General features: G+C 44.0%; 2 protein-coding genes across 4 annotated transcripts; one reads left to right on the top strand and one right to left on the bottom strand.

The window, feature by feature from the left end:
• Positions 1 to 342: 342 nt before the first annotated feature.
• dnajb13 (DnaJ heat shock protein family (Hsp40) member B13) lies at positions 343 to 24,546 on the bottom strand. 3 transcript variants are annotated; one of them, XM_045692299.1, is made up of 9 exons: positions 24,318 to 24,546; positions 24,077 to 24,180; positions 23,792 to 23,953; positions 23,514 to 23,671; positions 23,210 to 23,323; positions 13,501 to 13,614; positions 13,047 to 13,123; positions 1,559 to 1,696; positions 343 to 1,452 (listed from the first exon to the last, which is right to left on the bottom strand). In XM_045692299.1, exons 1-9 carry the CDS (start codon positions 24,383 to 24,385, stop codon positions 1,446 to 1,448), a joined length of 942 nt encoding a protein of 313 aa, XP_045548255.1. In that variant the 5' UTR covers positions 24,386 to 24,546; the 3' UTR covers positions 343 to 1,445. The 3 variants fall into 3 exon arrangements, with proteins under 3 accessions (XP_045548255.1, XP_045548254.1, XP_013993062.1); XM_045692298.1 differs by having other exon boundaries at positions 1,563 to 1,696; XM_014137587.2 differs by lacking the exons at positions 343 to 1,452; positions 1,559 to 1,696 and adding an exon at positions 11,855 to 12,028.
• Positions 8,286 to 11,749, top strand: LOC106567822 (mitochondrial uncoupling protein 2). Its single transcript, XM_014137588.2, has 8 exons — positions 8,286 to 8,518; positions 8,673 to 8,824; positions 9,437 to 9,638; positions 10,228 to 10,441; positions 10,548 to 10,745; positions 10,837 to 10,938; positions 11,047 to 11,227; positions 11,435 to 11,749. The coding sequence occupies exons 3-8, from the start codon at positions 9,513 to 9,515 to the stop codon at positions 11,547 to 11,549; spliced, it is 936 nt and encodes a 311-aa protein (XP_013993063.1). The 5' UTR covers positions 8,286 to 8,518; positions 8,673 to 8,824; positions 9,437 to 9,512; the 3' UTR covers positions 11,550 to 11,749.

Genomic DNA, 24,546 nt, shown 5'->3' with positions numbered 1-24,546 from the left:
TTGATTCCCACGGGGGGGGGGCAGTACAAACATTTCATGCATTAACTACTGTAAGTCGCTCTGGATAAGAGCGTCTGCTAAATGACTAAAATGTAAATGTAAAATGTTGTCATAGTGTGTTATGCAGTTTTGATATAACTCAGCAGTGTCTGCTGTTTAGACTAGTAGTTAGACTAGTACTTACACACAAGAAAAGCTCTATCAAGCTTATAGAATCAGATTTTCACATGGAACAACCAAATTCCTAATGTGCCTCCGAGGAACCCATTTCACAGTATCACAGCATTCACTGTTACAACCTGGCTCAAGATTGTAACAAACAAGGGGAAGCCACACACTCAGTAAAGGAATAACAAAATGAATGTATTCTATAAGTAAAGTGAACACTCACAACAATAATCAGATGAGGCATGACGGTCAGTAAATTACGCATCAATTGCCAAGCCACAACAAAACAACCAACAGTATGCATAGAGAGAGGAATCTCCTGCTGAATGGGGAAGCAGTGGCTTTATGCCACAGCTGAGCTTACACAGGTGTGCCCCATCAGCACTGACAACCCTACTCCGCCCATCAATCTCCTGCAGGAAGTAAGCGCAGCAAAGCCCAGTAGACAGAGCAGGGAGGGGCCGTCACATCACTTTTTTGTCAATGTACCACATGCATACTGTATGTAGGGTATGTTGAGAATTTTTTTTATATTCAGCATCAGTACATCAAGGGAGATATAGTATTTTTTATAAGAAAGATATTTACATATATTTCAGGATGTTGTGTATCACTGGAACTAATCAGAATTCATATAAACAACAACTGTTTTGAAAACAGAGCATGTCCAAAAAAAGTGGTCTCTAGGCACAATTTACCCCAGATATGGAGTAAATTGAACATAGGGACAGGGTAGGGAGAGTGGGGTAAATTGAGCCATTTCTTACATTCAGCATCACTCTGTCAAGGAAAATACAGTATTCTTTCTAACAAAGATATCCACACATATTTCAGGATGTTGTGTATCCCTGGAAATAATCAGAATTCATGTAAAAGTTACTGTTTTGAAAACATAGCTTGTCCAAAAAAAGTGATCTCTTGGCCACGGGACAGGGTAAGTTAAGCCGCCTACACATTTCTGTATTGATTTAAATATTTCCCAAACACAATTCAACACAACAACAATCACTTTTGTGTATTTTAATAATTTTAAGCATCGTGACGTTTTGATACCCGTGTAAATCTCTCTAGGACATGGTGACTTTAGATATAAGCATCATGAAACCTTTAACAATGTCAATTCAATTTGAGTTGATGAAAATCTGTTTTTGGAGCCATCAGGTTTGAGGAGTTAGCAAGGTAACTTTGGTCAACTCTGAGTCCAACTTGGGTAAACAGCATCCGGTCAATCCACTGCTGGTGTTTCTTGTTGAGAGTTGCCCGCCAGGTCTCTGGAATCACCAGCTGCATTTAAGGGAAAGACAGAGTTAAACTACCAACATTAGCAAATATTAAAATTACCATTTATAAGCTTGTCATTTATTATTTAAAAAAAATATAATCTCAGCACTTTCCGAGATATGTTTTGGAGGCAGGAAGGACATCCCCCTCTTCTGCTGGTCTTCGCCCCACCGGGGCAAGGACAAAAGCCTGGGGTAGATTACCAGGTACAGGCCGAACATGAGGCAGGAGGGAGCGCTGGAGGTACCTGTACGTCCAGGGGTTCATACATATGCATGTAGAGAATACATAAGTGACAGCTACGGTATTAAGCATTCTCAGCACCATGAGAGCAAATCTACAGCCAAGCCGTGGCATCAAAGGTAAGTGACAGCTACTATATTTAGTTATGTAGCTGTAGCTATAGGACAAAGAATGCATACGCCTATTTGACAGATACAGGAAGAGAGAATCATCGCGGAAGGGTTTTCATCTTTGCAAAGTACACACTGCATTTATGGAAAGCATGCATGTAAAGTTGTCTAGCATTCAATGCATGTCAGATCTAATGGGCAAATAGTAAGATTAACACAATGCATATCTACCCTTATTGTAAAGTACTCATGCTTGCGAAATGTCAAGGGAATTGAATAGCCTACCAAACATAGCAGACCCATATGCATATGTAGATTGAAATGTAAGGCAAATATCACAATTTTCACACCATTAAACTAGCTAACATAATACATGTATTAGCTAATACATGACTGATACCGCTAGATACATGTTGAATAAACCTGTGCTATACACTGGAACCGAAAATAAACTACTGTAGCATGCTAACGATACTGTACTGTAATGTAGCCTGCATCACGTGCACACGATTTCACAACCACAAGCCATAACACTCCTGAACATCTAGTCAAATGGCTACCCAGACTATTTGCATTGAATATCCCTTTGAGCATGGTGAAGTTATTAATTACACTTTGGATGGTGTATCAATACACCAAGTCACTACAAAGGCACAAGCGTCCTTCCGAACTCATTTGCCAGAGAGGAAGGAAACCGCTCAGGGATTTCACCATGATTGCACTAAAGTAATTCGGCAAAAAATGTGGCACAGCAATTCACTCTTGGTCCTCAATACAAAGGGTTATGTTTGGGGCAAATCCAATACAACCTATCACTGAGTACCACTATTCATATTTTCAAGCATAGTGGTTGCTGCATCATGTTATAGGTATGCTTGTAATCGTTAAGGACTGGGGAGTTTTCAGGATAAAAAAATCTACTGAATGGAGCCAAGCACAGGCAACATTCTAGAGGAAAACCTGGCTCAGTCTGCTTTCCACCAAACATTGAGAGCTGAATGCACCTTTCAGCAGGACAATAACCTAAAACACGAGGTCAAATCTACACTGGAGTTGCTTACCAAGAAGTCAGGGGATGTTCCTAAATGGCCGAGGTACAGTTTTGACTTTAATCTGCTTAAAAATCTATGTCAAGACTTGAAAATGCTTGACTATTGGCACATTTTCTTACGTTACAGCCTTATTCTTAAATTGTTTTTATTTCCTCATCTATCTACACATAATACCCCATAATGCCGAAGCAGAAATAGGTTTTCCGAATTTTTAGCAAAAGTAAATGTAAAAAAATGAATTATTACATTTACATAAGTTTTCAGACCTACGAGACTCGAAACTGAACTCAGGTGTATCCTGCTTCCATTGATTCTACAACATGATTAGAGAGTCCACCTGTGGTAAATTAAATTGATTGGACATGATTTGGAAAGGCACACACCTGTCTATATAAGGTCCAACAGTTGACAGTTCATGTCAGAGCAAGCCATGAGGTCGAAGGAATTTTCCTTAGAGCTACGAGACAGGATTGTGTCGAGGCACAGATCTGGGGAAGGGTACCAAAAAATGTCTGCAGCATTGAAGGTCCCCAAGAAAACAGTGGCCTCCATTATTCTTAAATGGAAGAAGTTTGGAACCACCAAGACTCTTCCTAGAGCTGGCCATCCGGCCAAACTAAGCAATCGGGGGAGAAGGGCCTTGGTCAGGGAGGTGACCAAGAACCCAATGGTCACTCTGACAGGGCTCCAGAGTTCTTCTGTGGAGATGGGAGAACCTTCCAGAAGCACAACCATCTCTGCAGCCCTCCACCAATCAGGCCTTTATGGTAGAGTGGCCAGACGGAAGCCAGTCCTCAGTAAAAGGCAAATGACAGCTGCTTGGAATTTGCCAAAAGGACTCTCAGACCATGAGAAACAATATTCTCTGGTCTGATGAAACCAAGATTGAACTCTTTGATCTGAATGCCAAGAGTGATGTCTGGAGAAAACCTGGCACCATCCCTACGGTGAAGCATTGTGGTGGCAGCATCATGCTGTGGGGATATTTTTCAGTGGCAGTGACTGGGATACTAGTCAGGATCGAGGCAAAGATGAACGGAGCAAAGTACAGTGAGATCCTTGATGAAAACCTGCTATAGAGCGCTCAGGACCTCATATTTGGGAGAAAGGTTCACATTCCAACTGGACAACAACCCTATTCACACAGCCAAGACAACGCAGGAGTGGCTTCGGGACAAGTCTTTGAATGTCTTTGAGTGACTCAGCCAGAGCCCGGACTTGAACCCGATCAAACATCTCTGGAGAGACCTGAAAATAGCTGTGCAGCAATGCTCCCCATCCAACCTGACAGAGCTTGAGAGGATCTGCAGAGAACAATGGGAGAAACTCCCTAAATACAGGTGTGCCAAGCTTGTAGCGTCATACCCAAGAAGACTCAACGCTGTAATCACTGACAAATGTGCTTCAACAAAGTACTGAGTAAAGTGTCTGAATGCTTATGTAAATGTGATATTTCGTAAAAAAATGTATTAGCAAAAAAACTGTTCTTGCTTTGTCATTATGGGGTATTGTGTGTAGAATAAGGCTCAAACGTAACAAAATGTGGAAAAAGTGAAGAGGTCTGAATACTTTCCGAATGCACTGTACCACAAACCCCAGTGGTGCCTTTTCAAATCAAATCAAAATGTATTTGTCACATACACATGGTTAGCAGATGTTAATGTGAGTGTAGCGAAATGCTTGTGCTTCTAGTTCAGACAATGCAGTAATATCCAACGAGTAATCTAACCTAACAATTTCACAACAATTACCTTATACACACAAGTGTAAAGGAATGAATAAGAATATGTACATAAAAAAATATATGAATGAGTGATGGTATAGAACAGCATAAGCAAGATGCAGTGGATGGTATAGAGTACAGTATATACATATGAGATGAGTAATGTAGGGTATGTAAACATTATATAAAGTGGCATTGTTTAAAGTGGCTAGTGATACATTTATTACATCAATATTTCCATTATTAAAGTGGCTGGAGTTGAGTCAGTATGTTGGCAGCAGCCACTCAATGTTAGTGATGGCTGTTTAACAGTCTGATGGCCTTGAGATGGAAGCTGATTTTCAGTCTCTCGGTCCTTGCTTTGATGCACCTGTACTGACCTCGCCTTCTGGATGATAGCGGGGTGAACAGGCAGTGGCTCGGGTGGCTGTTGTCCTTGATGATCTTTTTGGCCTTCCTGTGACATCGGGTGGTGTAGGTGTCCTGGAGGGCAGGTAATTTGCCCCCGGTGATGCGTTGTGCAGACCTCACTACCCTCTGGAGAGCCTTACGGTTATGGGCGGAGCAGTTGCCGTACCAGGCGGTGATACAGCCCGACAGGATGCTCTCGATTGTGCATCTGTAAAAGTTTGTGAGTGTTTTTGGTGACAAGCCGAATTTCTTCAGCCTCCTGAGGTTGAAGAGGCGCTGCTGCGCCTTCTTCACCACGCTGTCTCTGTGGTTGGACCATTTCAGTTTGTCCGTGATGTGTACGCCGAGGAACTTAACTTTCTACCCTCTCCACTACTGTCCCGTCGATGTGGATAGGGGGGTGCTCCCTCTGCTGTTTCCTGAAGTCCACGATCAACTCCTTTGTTTTGTTGCCGTTGAGTGTGAGGTTATTTTCCTGACACCACACTCCGAGGGCCCTCACCTCCTCCCTGTAGGCCGTCTCGTCGTTGTTGGTAATCAAGCCTACCACTGTAGTGTCGTCTGCAAACTTGATGATTGAGTTGGAGGCGTGCATGGCCACGCAGTTGTGGGTGAACAGAGAGTACAGGAGAGGGCTGAGAACGCACCCTTGTGGGGCCCCAGTGTTGAGGATCAGCGGGGTAGAGATGTTGTTACCTACCCTCACCACCTGGGGGCGGCCCGTCAGGATGTCCAGGACCCAGTTGCACAGGGCGGGGTCGAGACCCAGGGTCTCGAGCTTGATGACGAGTTTGGAGGGTACTATGGTGTTAAATGCTGAGCTGTAGTCGATGAACAGCATTCTCACATAGGTATTCCTCTTGTCCAGATGGGTTAGGGCAGTGTGCAGTGTGATTGCGATTGCGTTGTCTGTTGACCTATTGGGGCAGTAAGCAAATTGGAGTGGGTCTAGGGTGTCAGGTAGGGTGGAGGTGATATGGTCCTTGACTAGTCTCTCAAATTACTTCATGATGACGGAAGTGAGTGCTACGGGGCGGTAGTCATTTAGCTCAGTTACCTTAGCTTTCTTGGGAACAGGAACAATGGTGGCCCTCTTGAAGCATGTGGGGACAGCAGACTGGGATAAGGATTGATTGAATATGTCCGTAAACACACCAGCCAGCTGGTCTGTGCATGCTCTGAGGACGCGGCTGGGGATGCCGTCTGGGCCTGCAGCCTTGCGACGTTTAAATGTTTTGCTCACGTCGGCTGCAGTGAAGGAGAGCCCGCAGGTTTTGGTAGCGGGCCGTGTCAGTGGCACTGTATTGTCCTCAAAGCGAGCAAAGAAGTTGTTTAGTCTGTCTGGGTGCAAGACATCCTGGTCCGCGACGGGGCTGGTTTTCCTTTTATAGTCCGTGATTGACTGTAGACCCTGCCACATACTTCTCATGTCTGAGCCGTTGAATTGCGACTCTACTTTGTCTCTATACTGACGCTTAGCTTGTTTGATTGCCTTGCGGAGGGAATAGCTACACTGTTTGTATTCGGTCATGTTTCTGGTCACCTTGCCATGATTAAAAGCAGTGGTTCGCGCTTTCAGTTTTGCGCGAATGCTGCCATCAATCCACGGTTTCTGGTTTGGGAATGTTTTAATAGACGCTGTGGGTACGACATCGCCGATAAACTTGCTAATAAACCCGCTCACCAAATCAGCGTATACATCAATGTTGTTGTTCGCCGCAATGCGGAACATATCCCAGTCCACGTGATCGAAGCAATCTTGAAGCGTGGAATCCGATTGGTCGCACCAGCGTTGAACAGACCTGAGTGCGGGAGCTTCCAGTTGTAGTTTCTGTCTATAGGCTGGAAGCAACAAAATGGAGTCATGGTCAGCTTTTCCGAAAGTAGGGCGGGGGAGGGCCTTATATGTGTCGCGGAAGTTAGAATAACAATCACCTAGGGTTTTGCCAGCCCTGGTAGCGCAATCGATATGCTGATAGAATTTAGGGAGCCTTGTTTTCAGATTAGCCTTGTTAAAATCCCCAGCTACAATAAATGCAGCCTCAGGATATGTGGTTTCCAGTTTACATAGAGTCAAATGAAGTTCGTTCAGGGCCATCGATGTGTCTGCTTGGGGGGGATATATGAGGCTGTGATTATAATCGAAGAGAATTCTCTAGGTAGATAATGCGGTCGGCATTTGATTGTGAGGAATTCTAAGTCAGGTGAACAGAAGGACTTGAGTTCCTGTATAATGGTATGATCACACCACGTCTCTTTAATCATAAGGCATACACCCCCGCCCTTCTTCTTACCAGAAAGATGCTTGTTTCTGTCGGCGCGATGCATAAAGAAACCAGCTGGCTGTACCGACTCCGATAGCGTGTCTCGAGTGAGCCATGTTTCCGTGAAACATAGAACGTTACAGTCTCTGATGTCTCTCTGGAAGGCTACCCTTGGACGGATTTCGTCTACGTTGTTGTCAAGAGACTGGACATTGGCGAGTAGTATGCTCGGGAGCGGTGCGCAATGTGCCCGTCTACGGAGCCTGACCAGAAGACCGCTCCGTCTGCCCCATCTACGGCGTCATTGTATTAGGTTGCCGGCTGGGATCCGATCCATTGTCCTGGGTGGTGGGCAAAACAGAGGATCCGCTTCGGGAAGTCATATTCCTGGTCATAATGTTGGTGAGTTGACGTTGCTCTTATATCCAATAGTTCCTCCCGACTGTATGTAATAAAACCTAAGATTACCTGGGGTAACAATGTAAGAAATAACAAATAAAAAACCAAAATACTGCATAGTTTCCTATGCAGCGAGGCGGCCATCTCTTGTCAGCGCCGGAAGTATTGCTATTATAAACTGGTTACCAACTTTATTAGAGCAGGAAAAAAACAATTCCAGTAATACAGGTAGTCTGTCGGCTGTCGGCCAATCAGCATTCAGGGCTTGAACCGCCCAGTTTATAATTAAGCAATAAGGCCCGAGGGGGTGTGGTATATGGCAAATATTCCACGGCTAAGGGCTGTTCTTATGCACAACGCAACGCAGAGTGCTATGACACTGCCCTTAGCTGTGGTATATTGGCCATATATCACAAATCCCAGAGGTGCCTTATTGCTATTATAAACTGGTTACCAACATAATTAGAGCAGTAAAAATACATGTTTTGTCATACCCATCAGCCAATCAGCATTCAGGGCTCGAACCACCCAGTTTATAATAAACCACCCAGTTTATATAATAAAACACATTACATATTTGGTTGGACGTGGTGTGGAATGGTAGAGGTGTGGCAATTGAATGGGCCAATCACAAGCAGCTATAAGGTGTACGCGAGAACAGGGCAGGGCCAGTTTGGCTCGTATCCGACAACCAGCATTTGCTGAGATCAAACACTGTTGCCTTCTCATGACGTGACAGGGTTATAAAACAAACTGCTGTTGTTCTTTTACCGCTGTATCGACGAGGAATTCACGTGTTATCACGAGGCATCAACACAAAAGGATTTCACCGTTTTTCCTGATCCAATTTTGACTATTTTATTTAAGGTAAACTTATGTTCATAGGCCTGTCAAAAGTTTACTGATGGAGAATGTAAAGTTAAATTGATGTCACTGGTTATGCTTTGATACAGTGCTATTTTCTTGTATACTGGTTGGTGTTATGAGATGTTGACTAACCTGTTGCCGTCTTGTTTTTCAGAATTTGTAGTATGTTTTTTGGATACATCGTTTTTGAACGTCTTTCTATGGAAGAAAAAGGCAATCAAATCATAGTTGAAAGTAATTTCGACCAGAGAGACGCCTTTAGAGAATCCTGATCTGCCTTCACAGTCCTGGGTCCCTTAAGTGAAGGTAGTGTTCATACTATACAGGAACTGGATAATGCTAACTTCAAGTGCAACATTGTTTAAAAAGAACCGGTTGTATAAAGCTATTTCTTTCGCCCGATCTCCAGATGTAATGGCCACTTTTTTTTTCTTTTCTTTTAAAGATAAATATGTTGAAAGGTCTTCAACTTTAATTGTATTATAATTCAACATTTTTAATATAGGCTTGCCTGATATTTTGAAGTTGTGGCATTCTTGGTTAATTTTCTGGTCGCTACATTTTATCCCTGCACGCACAGTGTTGGTTAAATGGGTTACTCATTGTCTGCTTCAGCATCGCATAAACAGGTTACAGCTCTCCCTTTAACTAGTTATTTCCTGTCAAGCACTACTGATATGGCAACAGGCGGTGTCTCCTCGCAGTTCCGCAAATTGAGTAGACCACAAAGTGTTGAAACAACTTTGCTGCCCCTCCTTCACGTGTTTTGGCCCCTTAAGGACAGTATTTTCTTAGTTTAACTGTAGGCCCCCATAGTCTAGTCACTTGAGTCAACATACAATTGTGATTTGGCAACATGTCAGTGAACAACATTATGAATATTGCCGTTGTAAAATTGTGTTGTCCCTCCCTTTTCAGAATTGGGTAGAGTTCCCTGTCTCGTCTTCACCTCGTCAGTCTTCTTAAATCTTCACATTCCATTCATCTTGATAAAATGGTTGGATTCAGACCTGCGGATGTGCCCCCAACCGCTGCTGTGAAGTTTATTGGTGCTGGAACAGCGGCCTGCATTGCTGATTTATTCACCTTTCCATTGGACACAGCCAAAGTCCGGCTACAGGTAAGCCTAAGGAGCATGTGTTCTTTGTTGAAATGAACTGTGGGGTCCTCTGTTGTAGCATCATTAAATGGAGAATCCAAGCATTGCCCCCTTTAGCTGTTGGGGACCCAGGATGGTTACAACTGGTCATCGTTTCTCTTATGAAATCATGTGAAGGAACTCATTTGACAGGTCAAATGTGGTGAGCCGTCATACTAAAAGGGATTAAGGGATGCTTGAGAGATTACTGCTGCATCAATCATATTGTCTCTAACTCATTATTACTGTCATGGGTCCACATTTGGGAACTTGGTTGGTCCACAAAATGATACCCAAATCCATTACTGACCCAAGATGACCCCTTTCATTTTTGGTTAATTGTATTCACCTTATTTTGCCAACATTAAAACTGACTATTTCTTTCAATTTTGTCCCTCCTGACTTCCTTCCCCCAACTAAGTGGCCCAGGAGTTGATGGTTAAGCCCTAGGAATTGGCAGGTCCTGGACCTAGCATTGTGGACACTTGTGGCTGGATTCTCCTCCCACATCCGCCAGTGCTCCCTCCCCAGTGTCTGTGTTAAGTCTCCATGCCCCTTTCGTTCCGCACAGATCCAGGGAGAGGGGAAAGGTGCGGCAGCTAGTCATGGCACGGCAGTGCGGTATCGGGGCGTGTTTGGTACCATCACCACCATGGTGCGTACAGAGGGTGCCAGGAGCCTCTACAGCGGGCTGGTGGCAGGGCTCCAGAGGCAGATGAGCTTCGCCTCTGTCCGCATTGGCCTTTACGACTCCGTCAAGTCATTCTACACCAAAGGCTCTGACCGTGAGTACATGTCACATACTGTATACCAACCTCAACCTTCTAAATCGATACTTATTCTCTATTGAATGTTACTCCAACTGTTCTGACTGCCCATTTCTCTCTACAGATGTAGGGATTGGCAGTCGTCTGCTGGCGGGCTGTACCACTGGAGCCATGGCAGTCGCATTAGCCCAACCCACAGATGTGGTGAAGGTGCGCTTTCAGGCACAGACTAGTTCCTCTGGGCTAAACCGGCGTTACCATGGCACCATGGAGGCCTACAAGACCATCGCCAAGGAAGAGGGAATCCGTGGCCTGTGGAGAGGTGGTTGTTTGCTTGATCACAAGGATCATTTGTGCCTTTGTCAAATGTTTTTGTCAGCAGTATTGCCAACATTTCCATCCCCACCTTGCAGGTACTGGCCCAAACATTGCCCGCAATGCTATCGTGAACTGCACTGAACTGGTTACATATGACCTCATCAAAGACCTACTTATTAGAAACACACCTCTGACTGGTGAGCCATTGCCTTGCCACATATTGTGCAGAATGACTGATTTTTAACTGTCACGCTTCCCTCTGGTATTGTGATGCCTCCCCTAAACCCATTCCATTCACCCAATAGATGACCTCCCCTGCCACTTCACATCTGCATTCGGTGCAGGATTCTGCACCACTGTGATTGCCTCTCCTGTGGATGTGGTGAAGACGAGATATATGAACTCGGCCCTCGGCCAGTACAGCGGCGCCCTCAACTGCGCTATTGCCATGGTGACCAAGGAGGGACCCCTTGCCTTCTACAAAGGGTAAGCCATGTGTTTTAGTTGCTAGGGAGTAGTCTCCTGGATTGGGTTGCAACACCTTCTCAATCAGTGCTTTAGCGGTTTATTCGCTGTTGCTGCTTGCTTTGTAACATTCATGAATGTCTTAACAACCTGGTTGTTTTTTTCCCCCTTCTCTGGTTTATTTGAATTTTTGCCTGGCTCTGAATTGTCTCAATTCTGTCCCTACAGGTTCATGCCCTCTTTTCTCCGACTGGGCTCGTGGAACGTGGTGATGTTTGTTACATATGAGCAGCTGAAACGTGCCATTATGGCTGCCCGCCAAAACTACACCACTCCTCTGTAGACCTGGCCATTGGCTGCAGTAGAGGGTGACCCTGTGCTGATGTGGTTGCTTTTGTTCAACAACAAAAAATGTGGCCCATGTAGTTTCCTTTTTTAAACCACTTTTCACTCACCTTTCACTTGAAGTGTTTCTGAGACTGAAAAGCTGTTCTTTCTGTCTTTTTAAGTACTAACTTCTGACAATAAAATTGATATTTTTAAGTGGCTTCTCTTATGCAAATAACTTCACAAGAATCTCACCTAGTTCTACTGGTAAAGAACACCATTCTCAAATAGGGGTCCAAGGAAGGAGATTTCCAATCAGGCTTTATTTAATGGCTGTTTATTCAGAAAGCAAGGGCTTGGTTGATCAGGTGTTTGTTCTCAGCCGAGAGCTTTTGAGGGAAGTGAATGTCGAACTGGATGATGAGATCTCCTCTCTGGGAGGGATCCTGGGACAGAGGCATGCCTTCTCCAGACACCACTTTGCTGTATTTTGGACTGGGTGGGGAAGTGAGAATTTTAGCATAAGTAATTTGAAACTTTGACATACATGACTAGACAAAAGTGCAAGTGTACATCCCTGTATGAATTACATCCTGTAACTAGTTTACTGAACCATGATCATGCTGTTTTAATCTTAAAACAAGCAGGGTAGTTGCGAGTCTGTAGTAGCATCCACTAATCACAAATGGAACGGGCTTGGAAGCTCAACACTGGCAATTTGACTGGTACTCAATGGCTGCCTAGTATTGTAATGCAGAATGTTCTATCAACTAATGCTGGATTGCCATGATAATGTAGACTTCATTCAAATAACTTTTTTTGTAACGTCAGTTGGGTCAACAAAGCATGCCTCATTGCATTAGCGGAAACAAGACTTCTCAGGGCAGGCCTGGTTGTAGTGAGATGTTCGTCAAATTCAATTGTTTAGCTTGCCCTTAACTTCTAACCTGCTACAAATGAGTCACCAGTCAAAACCGGCAGACCTGCCCTGAGCAGTCTTGGTTTCCACTAATGCGATACAGCACAGATCGAAGGGTACAATTCCTAATTTTACTTCCTGGCATGGGTCTAGGTTCAAAATATACAGGTTAAAACATCCCATCACTTTTTGCGACTATTCAACAAGGGGCCAGTTTCCGCATTCGGCATGACGGTGTGAATGGTAGCAGCACAAAGTGAAACTAAATCGTAGTGATTTTCAGCGAACAAATGGCATAACTGCTTTACTTATCATCTACAGCCACTTTATTGCTGGTCACGTTTTCAATGCTAATCCGGTCGAATCCAGCAACGGCGCTGGTCTCTTGAGTTTGTTTATCGAACGCTTGTGTGGAATTGTTTGTCTTCAACCTAGGCATGGGTACACTCAATGACTGCCAGTCCATACATTATGCCATCATTGACCTGAATGTGGATGCCTGTTCTATTCATTCTATTTGACACTAATGTAGTGAAAGCGTCTTACAATCATATACAAGAAGCCCCCCCATACAGTAGTAAAAGCACTACTCACTGCACAATGTCATTGATGGGGATATTGAGTATCCTGTCATCTAGTGTCTTCACTTCAACAGCGAATCCAGTCAAAGCCTGTGGGAGGAGGAATATACTAATTGTGGGTGAAAGACCTCAATGCAGATTTAATGGCTAAAGTATTTGGGAAGAAATATACATTCTACTCAACATGGGAGACATTTTGCCTACAAAATTGTAATATTAAACCACAACTGGCATTAGAATGCCCTTGCTACTATTGCTGAGAACATGCTTAAGACTTAGTAACCAAGTCGAAACATAATCGTTCCACAGTGTATCTGCAATAAATGATTCTTTAGTGACCCATTTTGACCTGGACAAAGCATCAGGTGACTCTTTGTAGGGACTTGAAGTGAGTTAAACAAAGCAGACTATTGAGTGAAACATGTTCTCTGTACTTTACCTCCAGGGTCAGACTTGGACATTCTCACCTTGTCCAGAGAGATCTGGGCTGTAAAGACCAGGTCATTGTGTTGCCTTGCAAACCGGGGATGACTCTTCTGCCGCACAATGAACACAATATCTGCAGGAATACTGTTGGGTCCCTGGGGGAAACAACCAGCTCAAAGACTTGAATGAGCACAATGTGGCTAAATGTCTTGGGGAGGGTACTCTGAAAATGTACACTGAACAAAAATATAAACAACATGCAACAACTTCAAAGATTTTACTGAGTTACAGTTCATATAAGGAAATCAGTCAATTGAAATAAATAAATTAGGTCCTAATCTATGAATTTCACATGACCGGGAACACAGATACGCATCTGTTGGTCACAGACACCTTAAAAAAAAAAAGGGTCGGGGTTCAGAAAACCAGTCAGTATCTGGTGTGACCACCACTTGCCTCAACTCCTTAGCATAGAGTTGATCAGGCTGTTGATTGTGGCCTGTGGAATGTTGTCCCACTCCTTTTCAATGGCTGTGCGAAGTTTCTGGATATTGGCAGGAACTGGAACACGCTGTTGTACACGTCCATCCAGAGCATCCCAAACATGCTCAGTGGGTGACAAGTCTGGAAGAACTGGGACATTTTCAACTTCCAGGAATTGTGTACAGATCCTTGCGACATGGGTTCCTGCAATATCATGCTGAAACATGAGGTGATGGCGGCGAATGAATGGCATGACAGTGGGCCTCAGGATCCCATCACAGTACCTTTGTGCATTCAAATTGCCATCGATAAAATACAAAATTGTGTTTGTTGTCTGTAGCTTATGCCAGCCCTTACCATAACAGGATTCCCACAAGTTGCTTGGGGTGCTTAAAATACTTGAATTTGGCACTCTTAAATTCAACTACTGAAATCCCTTGAAAATCAGACAATTTCTCAAGTTTACTTCAAAAGTACTTGAATTAAAATGAGAGGAGAACAGAAAATGATGAAAAATATTTGAGAAATGTATTGGTCTTGGAATTCATTTCCAGGCAGACTACCGAGTTTTCCTTCCTCACGTGTTTCGCGCTCTGGTTGCCAGGCGAGTTCGCTCATTCCACCCATACTGCCACTCAGCCAGGCAGGTATATAACTCACTGATTAGGCGCTACCAAACGTCACATCGATAGCTAAAATGCCTGGTCAAATGTAGATTAAATTCAGACTGGCAGGATATTGATGTTAATGAATGAGGATATTGATGTTTATGAATGGGTTTTGTCAGACCCAAGGGGTGTGGTGGAGGATAAACGCCGTTTACGCACCTTTTTATTTGTGAAATAGAGTTTATACACCTTTTTATTTAGCTAATTATCGTTACCCACTTATTGCGTTCCCAACGTTGATCAATGCTCAGAAGGTTTCTTGATCTGAGTTCTAATCACGCCTACCTCTGCGAACGAGTGGAATCGTGAGTGATTCATGTATGCTCGTTATGTTCGCCTACTCTCCCAGATTTTTTTATTTCACCTTTATTTAACCAGGTAGGCTAGTTGAGAACAAGTTCTCATTTACAACTGCGACCTGGCCAAGATAAAGCAAAGCAGTGCAACACAAACAACAACACAGAGTTACACATGGAATAAACAAACATACAGTCAATAACACAATAGAGAAAAAATCGATATACAGTGTGTGCACATGAGGTGAGGCAATAAATAGGCCATAGTGGCGAAATAATTACAATTTAGCAATTAAACACTGGAGTGATAGATGTGCAGAAGATGAATGTGCAAGTAGAGATACTAAGGTGCAAAGGAGCAAAAAAAGATAAATAACAGTATGGGGATGAGGTAGTTGGATGGGCTATTTACAGATGGGCTATGTGCAGGTGCAGTAATCTGTGAGCTGCTCTGACAGCTGGTGGTTAAAATTAGTGAGGGAGATATGGGTCTCCAGCTTCAGTGATTTTTGCAATTCTTTCCAGTCACAAGCCACAGAGAACTGGAAGGAAAGGCGGCCAAGGGAGGAATTGGCTTTGGGGGTGACCAGTGAAATATACCTGCTGGGGGGCGTGCTATGGGTGGGTGCTGCTATGGTGACCAGTGAGCTGAGATATGGCGGGGCTTTACCTAGTAAAGACTTATAGATGACCTGGAGCCAGTGGGTTTGGCGACAAATATGAAGCGAGGGTCAGCCAACGAGAGCATACAGGTTGCAGTGGTGGGCAGTATATGAGGCTTTGGTGACAAAACGGATGGCACTGTGATAGACTGCATCCAATTTGCAGAGTAGAGTGTTGGATGCTATTTTGTAAATGACTATCGCTGAAGTCAAGGATCGGCAGGATAGTCAGTTTTACGAGCGTATGTTTGGCAGTATGAGTGAAGGATGCTTTGTTGCGAAATAGGAAGCCGATTCTAGATTTAATTTTGAATTGGAGATGCTTAATGTGAGTCTGGAAGGAGAGTTTACAGTCTAACCAGACACCTAGGTATTTGTAGTTGTCCACATATTCTAAGTCAGAACCGTCCAGAGTAGTGATGCTGGACAGGCGGGCAGGTGCGGGCAGCAATCGATTGAAGAGCATGCATTTAGTTTTACTTGCATTTAAGAGCAGTTGGAGGCCACGGAAGGAGAGTTGTATGGCATTGAAGCTCGTCTGGAGGTTTGTTAACACAGTGTCCAAAGAAGGGCCAGAAGTATACAGAATGGTGTCATCTGCGTAGAGGTGGATCAGAGAATCACCAGCAGCAAAAGTGACATCATTGATGTATACAGAGAAGAGAGTCGGCCCGAGAATTTAACCCAGTGGCACACCCATAGAGACTGCCAGAGGTCCGGACAACAGACCCTCCGATTTGACACACTGGACTCTGTCTGAGAAGTAGTTGGTGAACCAGGCGATGCAGTCATTTGAGAAACCAAGGCTGTTGAGTCTGCCGATAAGAATGTGGTGATTGACAGAGTCGAAAGCCTTGGACACGTCTATGAATACGTCTGCACAGTATTGTCTCTTATTGATGGCAGTTATGATATCGTTTAGGACCTTCAGCGTAGCTGAGGTGCACCCATGACCAGCTCGGAAACCAGATTGCATAGCGGAGAAGGTACGATGGGATTCGAAATGGTCAGTGATCTGTTTCTTAACTTGGCTTTCGAAGACCTTACAAAGGCAGTGTAGGATATATATAGGTCTGTAGCAGTTTGGGTCTAGAGTGTCTCCCCCTTTGAAAAGGGGGATGACCGCGGCAGCTTTCCAAGCATTGGGGATCTCAGACGATACGAAAGAGAGGTTGAACAGGCTAGTAATAGGGTTTGCAACAATTTCGGCTGATAATTTTAGAAAGAGAGGGTCCAGATTGTCTAGCCCTGCTGATTTGTAGGGGTCCAGATTTTGCAGTTCGTTTAGAACATCAGCTATCTGGATTTGGGTGAAGGAGAAATGGGGGCGGCTTGGGCAAGTTGCTGTGGGGGGTGCAGGGCTGTTGACCAGGGTAGGGGTGGCCAGGTGGAAAGCATGGCCAGCCATAGAAAAATGCTTATTGAAATTCTCAATTATTGTGGATTTATCGGTGGTGACAGTGTTTCCTAGCCTCAGTGTAGTGGGCAGCTAGCAGGAGGTGCTCTTATTCTCCATGGACTTTACAGTGTCCCAGAACCTTTTGGAGTTTGTGCTACAGGATGCAAATTTCTGTTTGAAAAAGCTAGCCTTTGCTTTCCTAAATGCCTGTGTATATTGGTTCCTAACTTCCCTGAAAAGTTGCATATCGCGGGGACTATTTGATGCTAATGCAGTACGCCACAGGATGTTTTTGTGATGGTCAAGGGCAGCCAGGTCTGGAGTGAACCACGGGCAATATCTGTTCCTGGTTCTACATTTTTTGAATGGGGCATGCTTATTTAAGATTGTGAGGAAAGCACTTTTAAAGAATAACCAGGCATCTTCTACTGACAGAATAAGGTCAATATCCTTCCAGGATACCCGGGTCAGGTAGATTAGAAAGGCCTGCTCGCTGAAGTGTTTTAGGGAGCGTTTGACAGTGATGAGGGGTGGTTGTTTGACCGCAGACCCATTACGGACGCAAGCAATGAGGCAGTGATCGCTGAGATCCTGGTTGAAGACAGCAAAGGTGTATTTGGAGGGCAGGTTGGTTAGGATGATATCTATGAGGGTGCCTGTGTTTTTACAGATTTGGGGTTGTACCTGGTAGGTTCATTGATAATTTGTGTGAGATTGAGGGCATCAAGCTTAGATTGTAGGATGGCCGGGGTGTTAAGCATGTCCCAGTTTATGTCACCTATCAGCACGAGCTCTGAAGATAGATGGGGGGCAATCAATTCACATATGGTGTCCAGGGCACAGCTGGGGGCAGAAGGTGGTCTTCAGCAAGCGGCAACGGTGAGAGACTTGTTTCTGGAAAGGTGGATTTTTAAAAGTAGAAGCTCAAATTGTTTGGGCACAGACCTGGATAGTAAGACAGAACTCTGCAGGCCAACTCTGCAGTAGATTTGCCTTGTTAGCAGTGCATCCATTCACCACTCTGTCCAACGGGAAACTCTGCACACGACATAGGCAGAGAGGTGAAACGAACTACCTCAGCCCAGACCTACCGTGGCAAGTAGTAGAGAGAAGCCGCTGACAGTGGGAATTATTTTAACATCCCTCGACTCCTGCCGTGTGTTGGTAAAGTAGTGGTATAGCTTTAAAACACTAAAGTGCATTATGGGTAACGTAGTAGATTAACTTTTGCTTTAATTGTTGTGGTGGTGGTAATGTAGCCGAACTGTGAGCCACGCCCTTTTTGCTCCATTAGCCCACTTTCATTTTGTCATTCAGACTACCTCACATGGTGTACAAGTTTAATAAATGTCAATTCCAGACTAACTCGTCATTAGCAGCGGATAAGATCCCCAAATGTGGGAATTACCCCAGAGCAAATTGCTCTGGCCCTGGAGCTAGCAAGGAAGGCTCCCCTGAGCTGTCGCGACTACGGTCTGGAGGCGAGGAAGGAAAGGTAACACTTGGGTCTCGTCCGGGATTTATCCTGCCTGCATCAGTGAGTTATTCACATTCTACCAGAATATCAAAGAGAAATCAACGGGGGGAAAAAGGACTTTCACAAAGGAATGGCTAACGAAGTTAATCATCATTGTCCGAGTAGTGGCTGACGTTCTACCTAAAGTTGTGAAATGGCGGCTGCACACAGGAAATCTGTTATTACGAGAAAGAATCCGCCTGAGGATTCGACGTGCTACTGAAACCCATTCATGTCGCTAACTACAGTGAATGTAGACTGCTATCACAAATCTCATTAGCCAACTGGATACATTCATTTGATGTTGCAAATGCTAACAGTAACTGCAATTAATTTATTCCAAGTTCAGATGTAGCTAATATGCAGCCAGCTGCAGCTAATATGGCTGACTCGTGCCGAGTCATAGACGTCTCCTCAACAGCCAAGGAGAGAATTTAATCCATTCAAGTCTCGTAAAAAATGGAAATGTGGGTGACAGTGGAATCGAATCATAGCTAAATCACAACCAAAACTATGCCAGCTGGCATGCTAGATGCTCACCTGAAAATGCTATCTCTGGAAATGTGTTTCAACCAACTACTGAAATGCTGTATACTCCATGCACTAACCCTTTCAACTCTGCCAACCATAGACTCTATGCAGCGAGTACACCTGTAGATGCTGCTGACTCCCATTACCCACGCAGGATGCCGGCAGCTCTGCCCTCCACTCCAGCCATGCCTCCTGTGGAAAACCACCACTCACAGTCGCAGGACAGCTATGAGGTCGCCCACAGGTACGAAACCACCAAGCGAGCAGCTAACAGTGTTACTCAACTAATGCAGTCTGGTGTGCGAACTACAGAGTGGAGAGCCAGAGCAGCTACCCTACGGGAATGCATCGACCACAGCGAAGATGGTGAGAGTTGGATCACACCACCTGTAGAGTGGAGTCAGAAACCTCCAAAGTCCAGCTTCAAGCCACACAAACCAAAGACTGGTGAGTGCAAAAATACAAATTGGAACGAAATCAGATGCCACAACTGCCAAGGCATTGGACACATAAAAAGGAGCTGTCCATTGCCAAGGAAGCCAGCTAAGTCCCTGAATCGCCCAATTCCACCGAAAGCCAAAACACACCTGCTGTTCTCAGTGTCAAGGGCACAGGTCCCGAAATGTGTATCCACCTACTATTCTACGACATGGACGTATGTGCTCTTTAGGACAGTTACGACACCATTCACCCAGACGTTAAACCTCCACTCCAGCTATCGACTGTGCAGTCTCTGCAGGGCATTGGTCCTGTAAATGTCAAAGTCTTTGGAGAAGTTCACCTGTCCATTCAGGTTGGTACCAGCACAGTGAGTGTTAACACGGAGAACACCGAAGACATCCTCGGTCATCCATTCCTGGAGCAGTCACAGGCACGCCTTGATTTTGGCAGCCAGAGGATTGTACTGTTTGGTGATCAGGTGCCCTACTTCAACCCAAAGAACAGACCAAAGGTGCCTGTCATAAGAATAGCATGCACAGCCGTCTTGAATCATGGTGTGAGAACATCGTGCCGGGGAACACACACTTCCGTGAACCTGTCAGAGGATGATGTGGTGCTGAGCCTAACTAAAGGATTAATTGAGAAGCATCGCCAATAATCAAATCCCCATCAGGCTCTACAACCCAGGAACAGAGTCAGTGAAAGTAAAGAATGGTGCTATCGCCGGATTCCCACAGGCAGCAGATGTTGATCAGGCCACTGATATTTCTTCCATGTCACTACAAACTAGTCTCATCTCCCCAGCGTTTCCTGCTCACTTACAGTCAGTGTATATGGAGAGCTCTATTGCGCTAAGTGCAGACGAACGTTATCATGGTATGCAAAAAGGACCAGACATATCGTCTATGTGTGGACTACAGGGCTCTAAATGAGCGTACTGTTAAGGATGCATATCCACTTCCTCGTAACCAAGACCCTCTAGATACCCTGTCAACGGCCAAATGGTTTAGCACTTTGGACTTAGCGTCAGGTTACTGGCAGGTAGAGCTTACTCCCAGGGACCGTAGGCGGACGCTTTCTGCAGCAGGAAGTGCCTCTGAGTGGAATGTGATTCCTTTTGGGGTCTGCGACGCACCAGCGACGTTTCAGCGTCTAATAGACCGCGTCCTGGCCGGAATGCAATGGGAGACCTGCCTAGTAAATCTAGATGACATCATCATCATCATCCTGGGAAGGGATGTCACAGAGATACTCCAACGCCTGGCACAAGTGTTCGATCGGCTACGCCAAGCCAACCTGAAATTGAAACCCTCCAAGTGCGGTCTCTTCCACCGACAGGTAACCTACCTTGGACACATTGTTTTCCAAACACGGCATTGCCACAGATCCCAGAAAATTCTGAATGTCCAAGAATGGTCCCAGCCTACCTGCGTTTCAGAAGTCCGTCAGCCTGGCCTCGTACTACTGACGATTTGTCAAACATTTTGCTGCTGTAGCCAAGCCCCTTCATGAGCTTACAAAGAAGCATGCTCATTTCCGGTGGACGCCAGAGTGCCAGGAGGCGTTCAAAGTATTAAAGAAGATACTCACCACCACGGTCATCTTGGGCTATCCACTCAATGGTGCTTTGCTGGTGACACTGTCGGCAATTTATTTAGAATTCAAGGCACACTTAACCAGCATGGCTACCACAGCATTATGCAGCGATACACCATCCCATCTGGTTTGCGCTTAGTGGGACTATCATTTGTTTATCAACAGGACAATGACCCAAAACACACCCCCCGGCTGTGTAAGCACTATTTGACCAAGAAGAAGAGTGATGGAGTGCTGCATCAGATGACCTGGCATCCACAATCACCCGACCTGGAATTTGGAATGAATTGGACCTCAAAGTGAAGGAAAAACAGCCAACAAGTGCACAGCATATGTGGGAACTCCTTCAAGAATGTTGGAAAAGCATTCCAGGTGACTTCCTCATGAAGCTGGTTGAGAGAATGCAAAGAGTGTGCAAAGCTGTCATCAAGGCAAAGTGTGGCTACTTTGAAGAATCTAAAATATATTTTGATTTGTTTGGTTACTACATGATTCCATATGTGTCATTTCATAGTTTTGATGTCTTCACCATCATTTTTACCATGTAGAAAATAGTAAAAAAAAAAAAAATCTAAAACTTCAATGAGTAGGTGTGTCCAAACTTTTGACTGGTACTGTATATATTTTCTTATTAACTCTTATTTTCTTAAAATGGCATTGTTAGGCTTGTAATTAAGCATAGCACGGTAAGGTCTGTTGTATTCAAATAACATTTGATTTGAACTAAGGGCATTTTACACTGTCAGAATTCACTTTCATGTCATTATGTGTTGGGACATCATGGAGGACCTACAATCTAGTGAAATATAAAGACAATTTAAATATAAAGACAATTTAATATTATGTACACTGAACAAAAATATAAACACAACATGCAACAATTTCAAATATTTTACTGAGCTACAATTCATTTAAGGAAGTCAGTCTATTTAAGTAAATTCATTAGGCCCTAATCTATGAATTTCACATGTCTGGGCAGGGGTGCAGCCATGGGTGGGCCTGGGAGGGCATAGGCCCACCCACTTTGGAGCCAGGGCTTTATTACAGACCGAAATACTCCTCAGTTTCATCAGCTGTCTGGGTGGCTGGTCTCAGATGATCCCGCAGGTGAAGATGCCGGATGCGGAGTTCCTGGGCTGGCGTGATTACACATGGTCTGCGGTTGTGAGGCTGGTTGGACATACTGCCAAATTCTCTAAAGCGACGTTGGAGGCGGCTTATGGTAGAGAAATTAACATTCAATTATCTGGCAACAGATCTGGTGTACATTCCTGCAGTCAGCATGCCAATTGCACGCTCCCTCAAAACTTGAGACATCTGTGGCATTGTGTTGTGTGACAAAACAGCACCTTTTAGAATGGCCTTTTATTGAACCCAGCAGAAGGTGCACTTGTGTAATACTCATGCTGTTTAATCAGTCTCTTAATATGCCACACCTGTCAGGTGGATGTATTTTCTTGGCAAAGGAGAAATGCTCACTAACAGGGATGTAAACAAATTTGTGCACAACATTTTAGAGAAATAAGCTATTTGTGCGTATGGACAATTTCTGGGATCTTTATTTCAGCTCATGAAACATGTGACCAACACTTTACATGTTGCGTTTATATTTTTGTTCAGTGTAGTTTACCAAGCAAGAAATTTCTTCACAATGTAAAAAGTTAAGCTACACTAAAGCTACCCTTTAGTGTAAAAAAACATAGTTTATTTAACTAAAGTTAGTTTGAAAAAGTAGTTCACTACATCAAAACTACTTCATGAAATTATATGTATATCGGATATTTCAAAGACAACTTTGATGCAAGAACAGATCAGTTTGGGGTCATGTGTTAACAGAATGCCTATTAAAGACAAATAATGTTTCGAGTGAGAATTAGGCAGGTCTGATGCCAAAAAATAAAGGAAATGATTGCCTACTAAACACTATCTAGATTTGAATTGTGTTCAACTACCACCAAGCTATCACTACTCCCCAACACTGGTGGCTAAGTTATATCTATTGAAGAGAAACACAGACACTCCCCGCACGACTAGATATTTATGTGTACAAACAGTGTGGCAGGTTGGAGCCCTTGACGGAACTAACGTCTGTAAAACGCATAGCTAAAAAGCACAATAAGATGTAATTTAAGCACTGAGTGGGTGATGATTCTCTTACCTGATCACCCTCCTTTGGGAATGTTATCCTAGTGTCTTCATTCCATCCTGGTTTTACAATGATAGTCAATATTTTGTCCTTGATACTGGATGTGTGTCCATCTTCATTCATGACCTGGTTCAGAGGTTGAGCAAATTTACACTGAATCTGATAGTGGTTACCTGAAGTAAGCAGTACAGCATCTGAACAGAATAACAATGTTTAAAGTTAGAGCTTTTCTTTTTTTAACTACTCAATATAGGCCTATAGGTATGTTGATTGAAGGACATCTCAACACTCATCAGGCATTATGATCCCATCTTACCCTACGAGATATTTTGATCTTTTTGGTACATCCATAGAAGAGGTCTTCCAAGGCCAAGTGAAGGTCCCTTTCAATGGGGGTGTCTTGTGTTTTCACTCCTCTTCCTCGCAGGCCTCCAAACCCAATGGCCACTTCATTCCCATCTTGCATGTGGAAGTCTGAAGAGGGAAGCATTATCATGCAAGAACAGGAAGAGTTGTCATTACTATGGAGATCATTTAGATAAATCAAACAAGTAAAACTTATATTAAGAAAATACTGAATGTTCTTTTTCCTACCTGCAAATGGGTTGTCACCTCCAAAAAACTGCCTGAATATCTTGTCTGGGTTTCCATGGTAGATGTATCCTGATGTCCAAGCTCCAGTCTCCCCAGACTGAAGTGGGATACCTCCTTTCAGACCCTCTTCTCCAAACTTGTCATAGGTTGCCTTTTTTCGAGCTGAAAAATAAATATTGTGGGCCTATCATTTTATGTGACCTGACGTCTCTGAAGCTTTCCCCAAGCAGCACTGAACTGATAGTGGCAGCGGCTACACTGATGATTGTTGTAACGTTTACTTACGGTCACTCAAAACATCATAGGCCTCGGCAAGTTGATTGAATTTTTCAGAGGCACCCGGTTTGCTGTTTGTGTGAGGATGGTACTTCAAGGCAAGTCGTCGGTATCTACAGGGGCAAAAAAATATAGCTAGGCATGGTTGTTTTTATGAAAACGTATCTAGTAGGCTAGCTAATGTAATGTATGTAAACAATGTTTTAGCGTGTGTCATTTTGAGACAAAGATAAAAAGTAACTAAACTTACGATTTTTTTATGTCTGCATCTGTTGCATTTCTATTTATCTCCAATGCTGCATAATAATCCCTCCCCATAGTCGATCAAAAAAAAATGAACATGTAATATGAAAAGCGAAACAAATATAGAAAGCTAACGTTACTGTTAGCTAGGTCCTACGGTAAGAAAATAAAAACATGGGATGGACAATTGTTTGTGGTTTCTGGATTTGGTTGCCATAGATGCGCGACGCTCCAAA

This window comes from Salmo salar, chromosome ssa13, assembly GCF_905237065.1.
Source record: "Salmo salar chromosome ssa13, Ssal_v3.1, whole genome shotgun sequence".
In the NCBI taxonomy this organism is placed as follows: domain Eukaryota; kingdom Metazoa; phylum Chordata; class Actinopteri; order Salmoniformes; family Salmonidae; genus Salmo; species Salmo salar.
The sequence above is the reverse complement of the archived record's forward strand: the minus strand, read 5'-3'. Positions and strand labels throughout refer to the sequence as shown.

What these genes read in the sequence shown, in the direction of transcription:
- LOC106567822 (XM_014137588.2), top strand. Translation starts at nt 9,513, where the DNA reads ATGGTTGGATTCAGACCTGCGGATGTGCCCCCAACCGCTGCTGTGAAG. An exon ending in AATCCGTGGCCTGTGGAGAG is followed by an intron (nt 10,746 to 10,836) that starts GTGGTTGTTTGC and finishes CCCACCTTGCAG; the next exon opens with GTACTGGCCCAAACATTGCC. An exon ending in CCCCTTGCCTTCTACAAAGG is followed by an intron (nt 11,228 to 11,434) that starts GTAAGCCATGTG and finishes CTGTCCCTACAG; the next exon opens with GTTCATGCCCTCTTTTCTCC.
- dnajb13 (XM_045692298.1), bottom strand. Translation starts at nt 24,385, where the DNA reads ATGGGGAGGGATTATTATGCAGCATTGGAGATAAATAGAAATGCAACA. An exon ending in GATGCAGACATAAAAAAATC is followed by an intron (nt 24,181 to 24,317) that starts GTAAGTTTAGTT and finishes TTGCCCCTGTAG; the next exon opens with ATACCGACGACTTGCCTTGA. An exon ending in TGCCTCCAAAACATATCTCG is followed by an intron (nt 1,453 to 1,562) that starts GAAAGTGCTGAG and finishes CCTTAAATGCAG; the next exon opens with CTGGTGATTCCAGAGACCTG.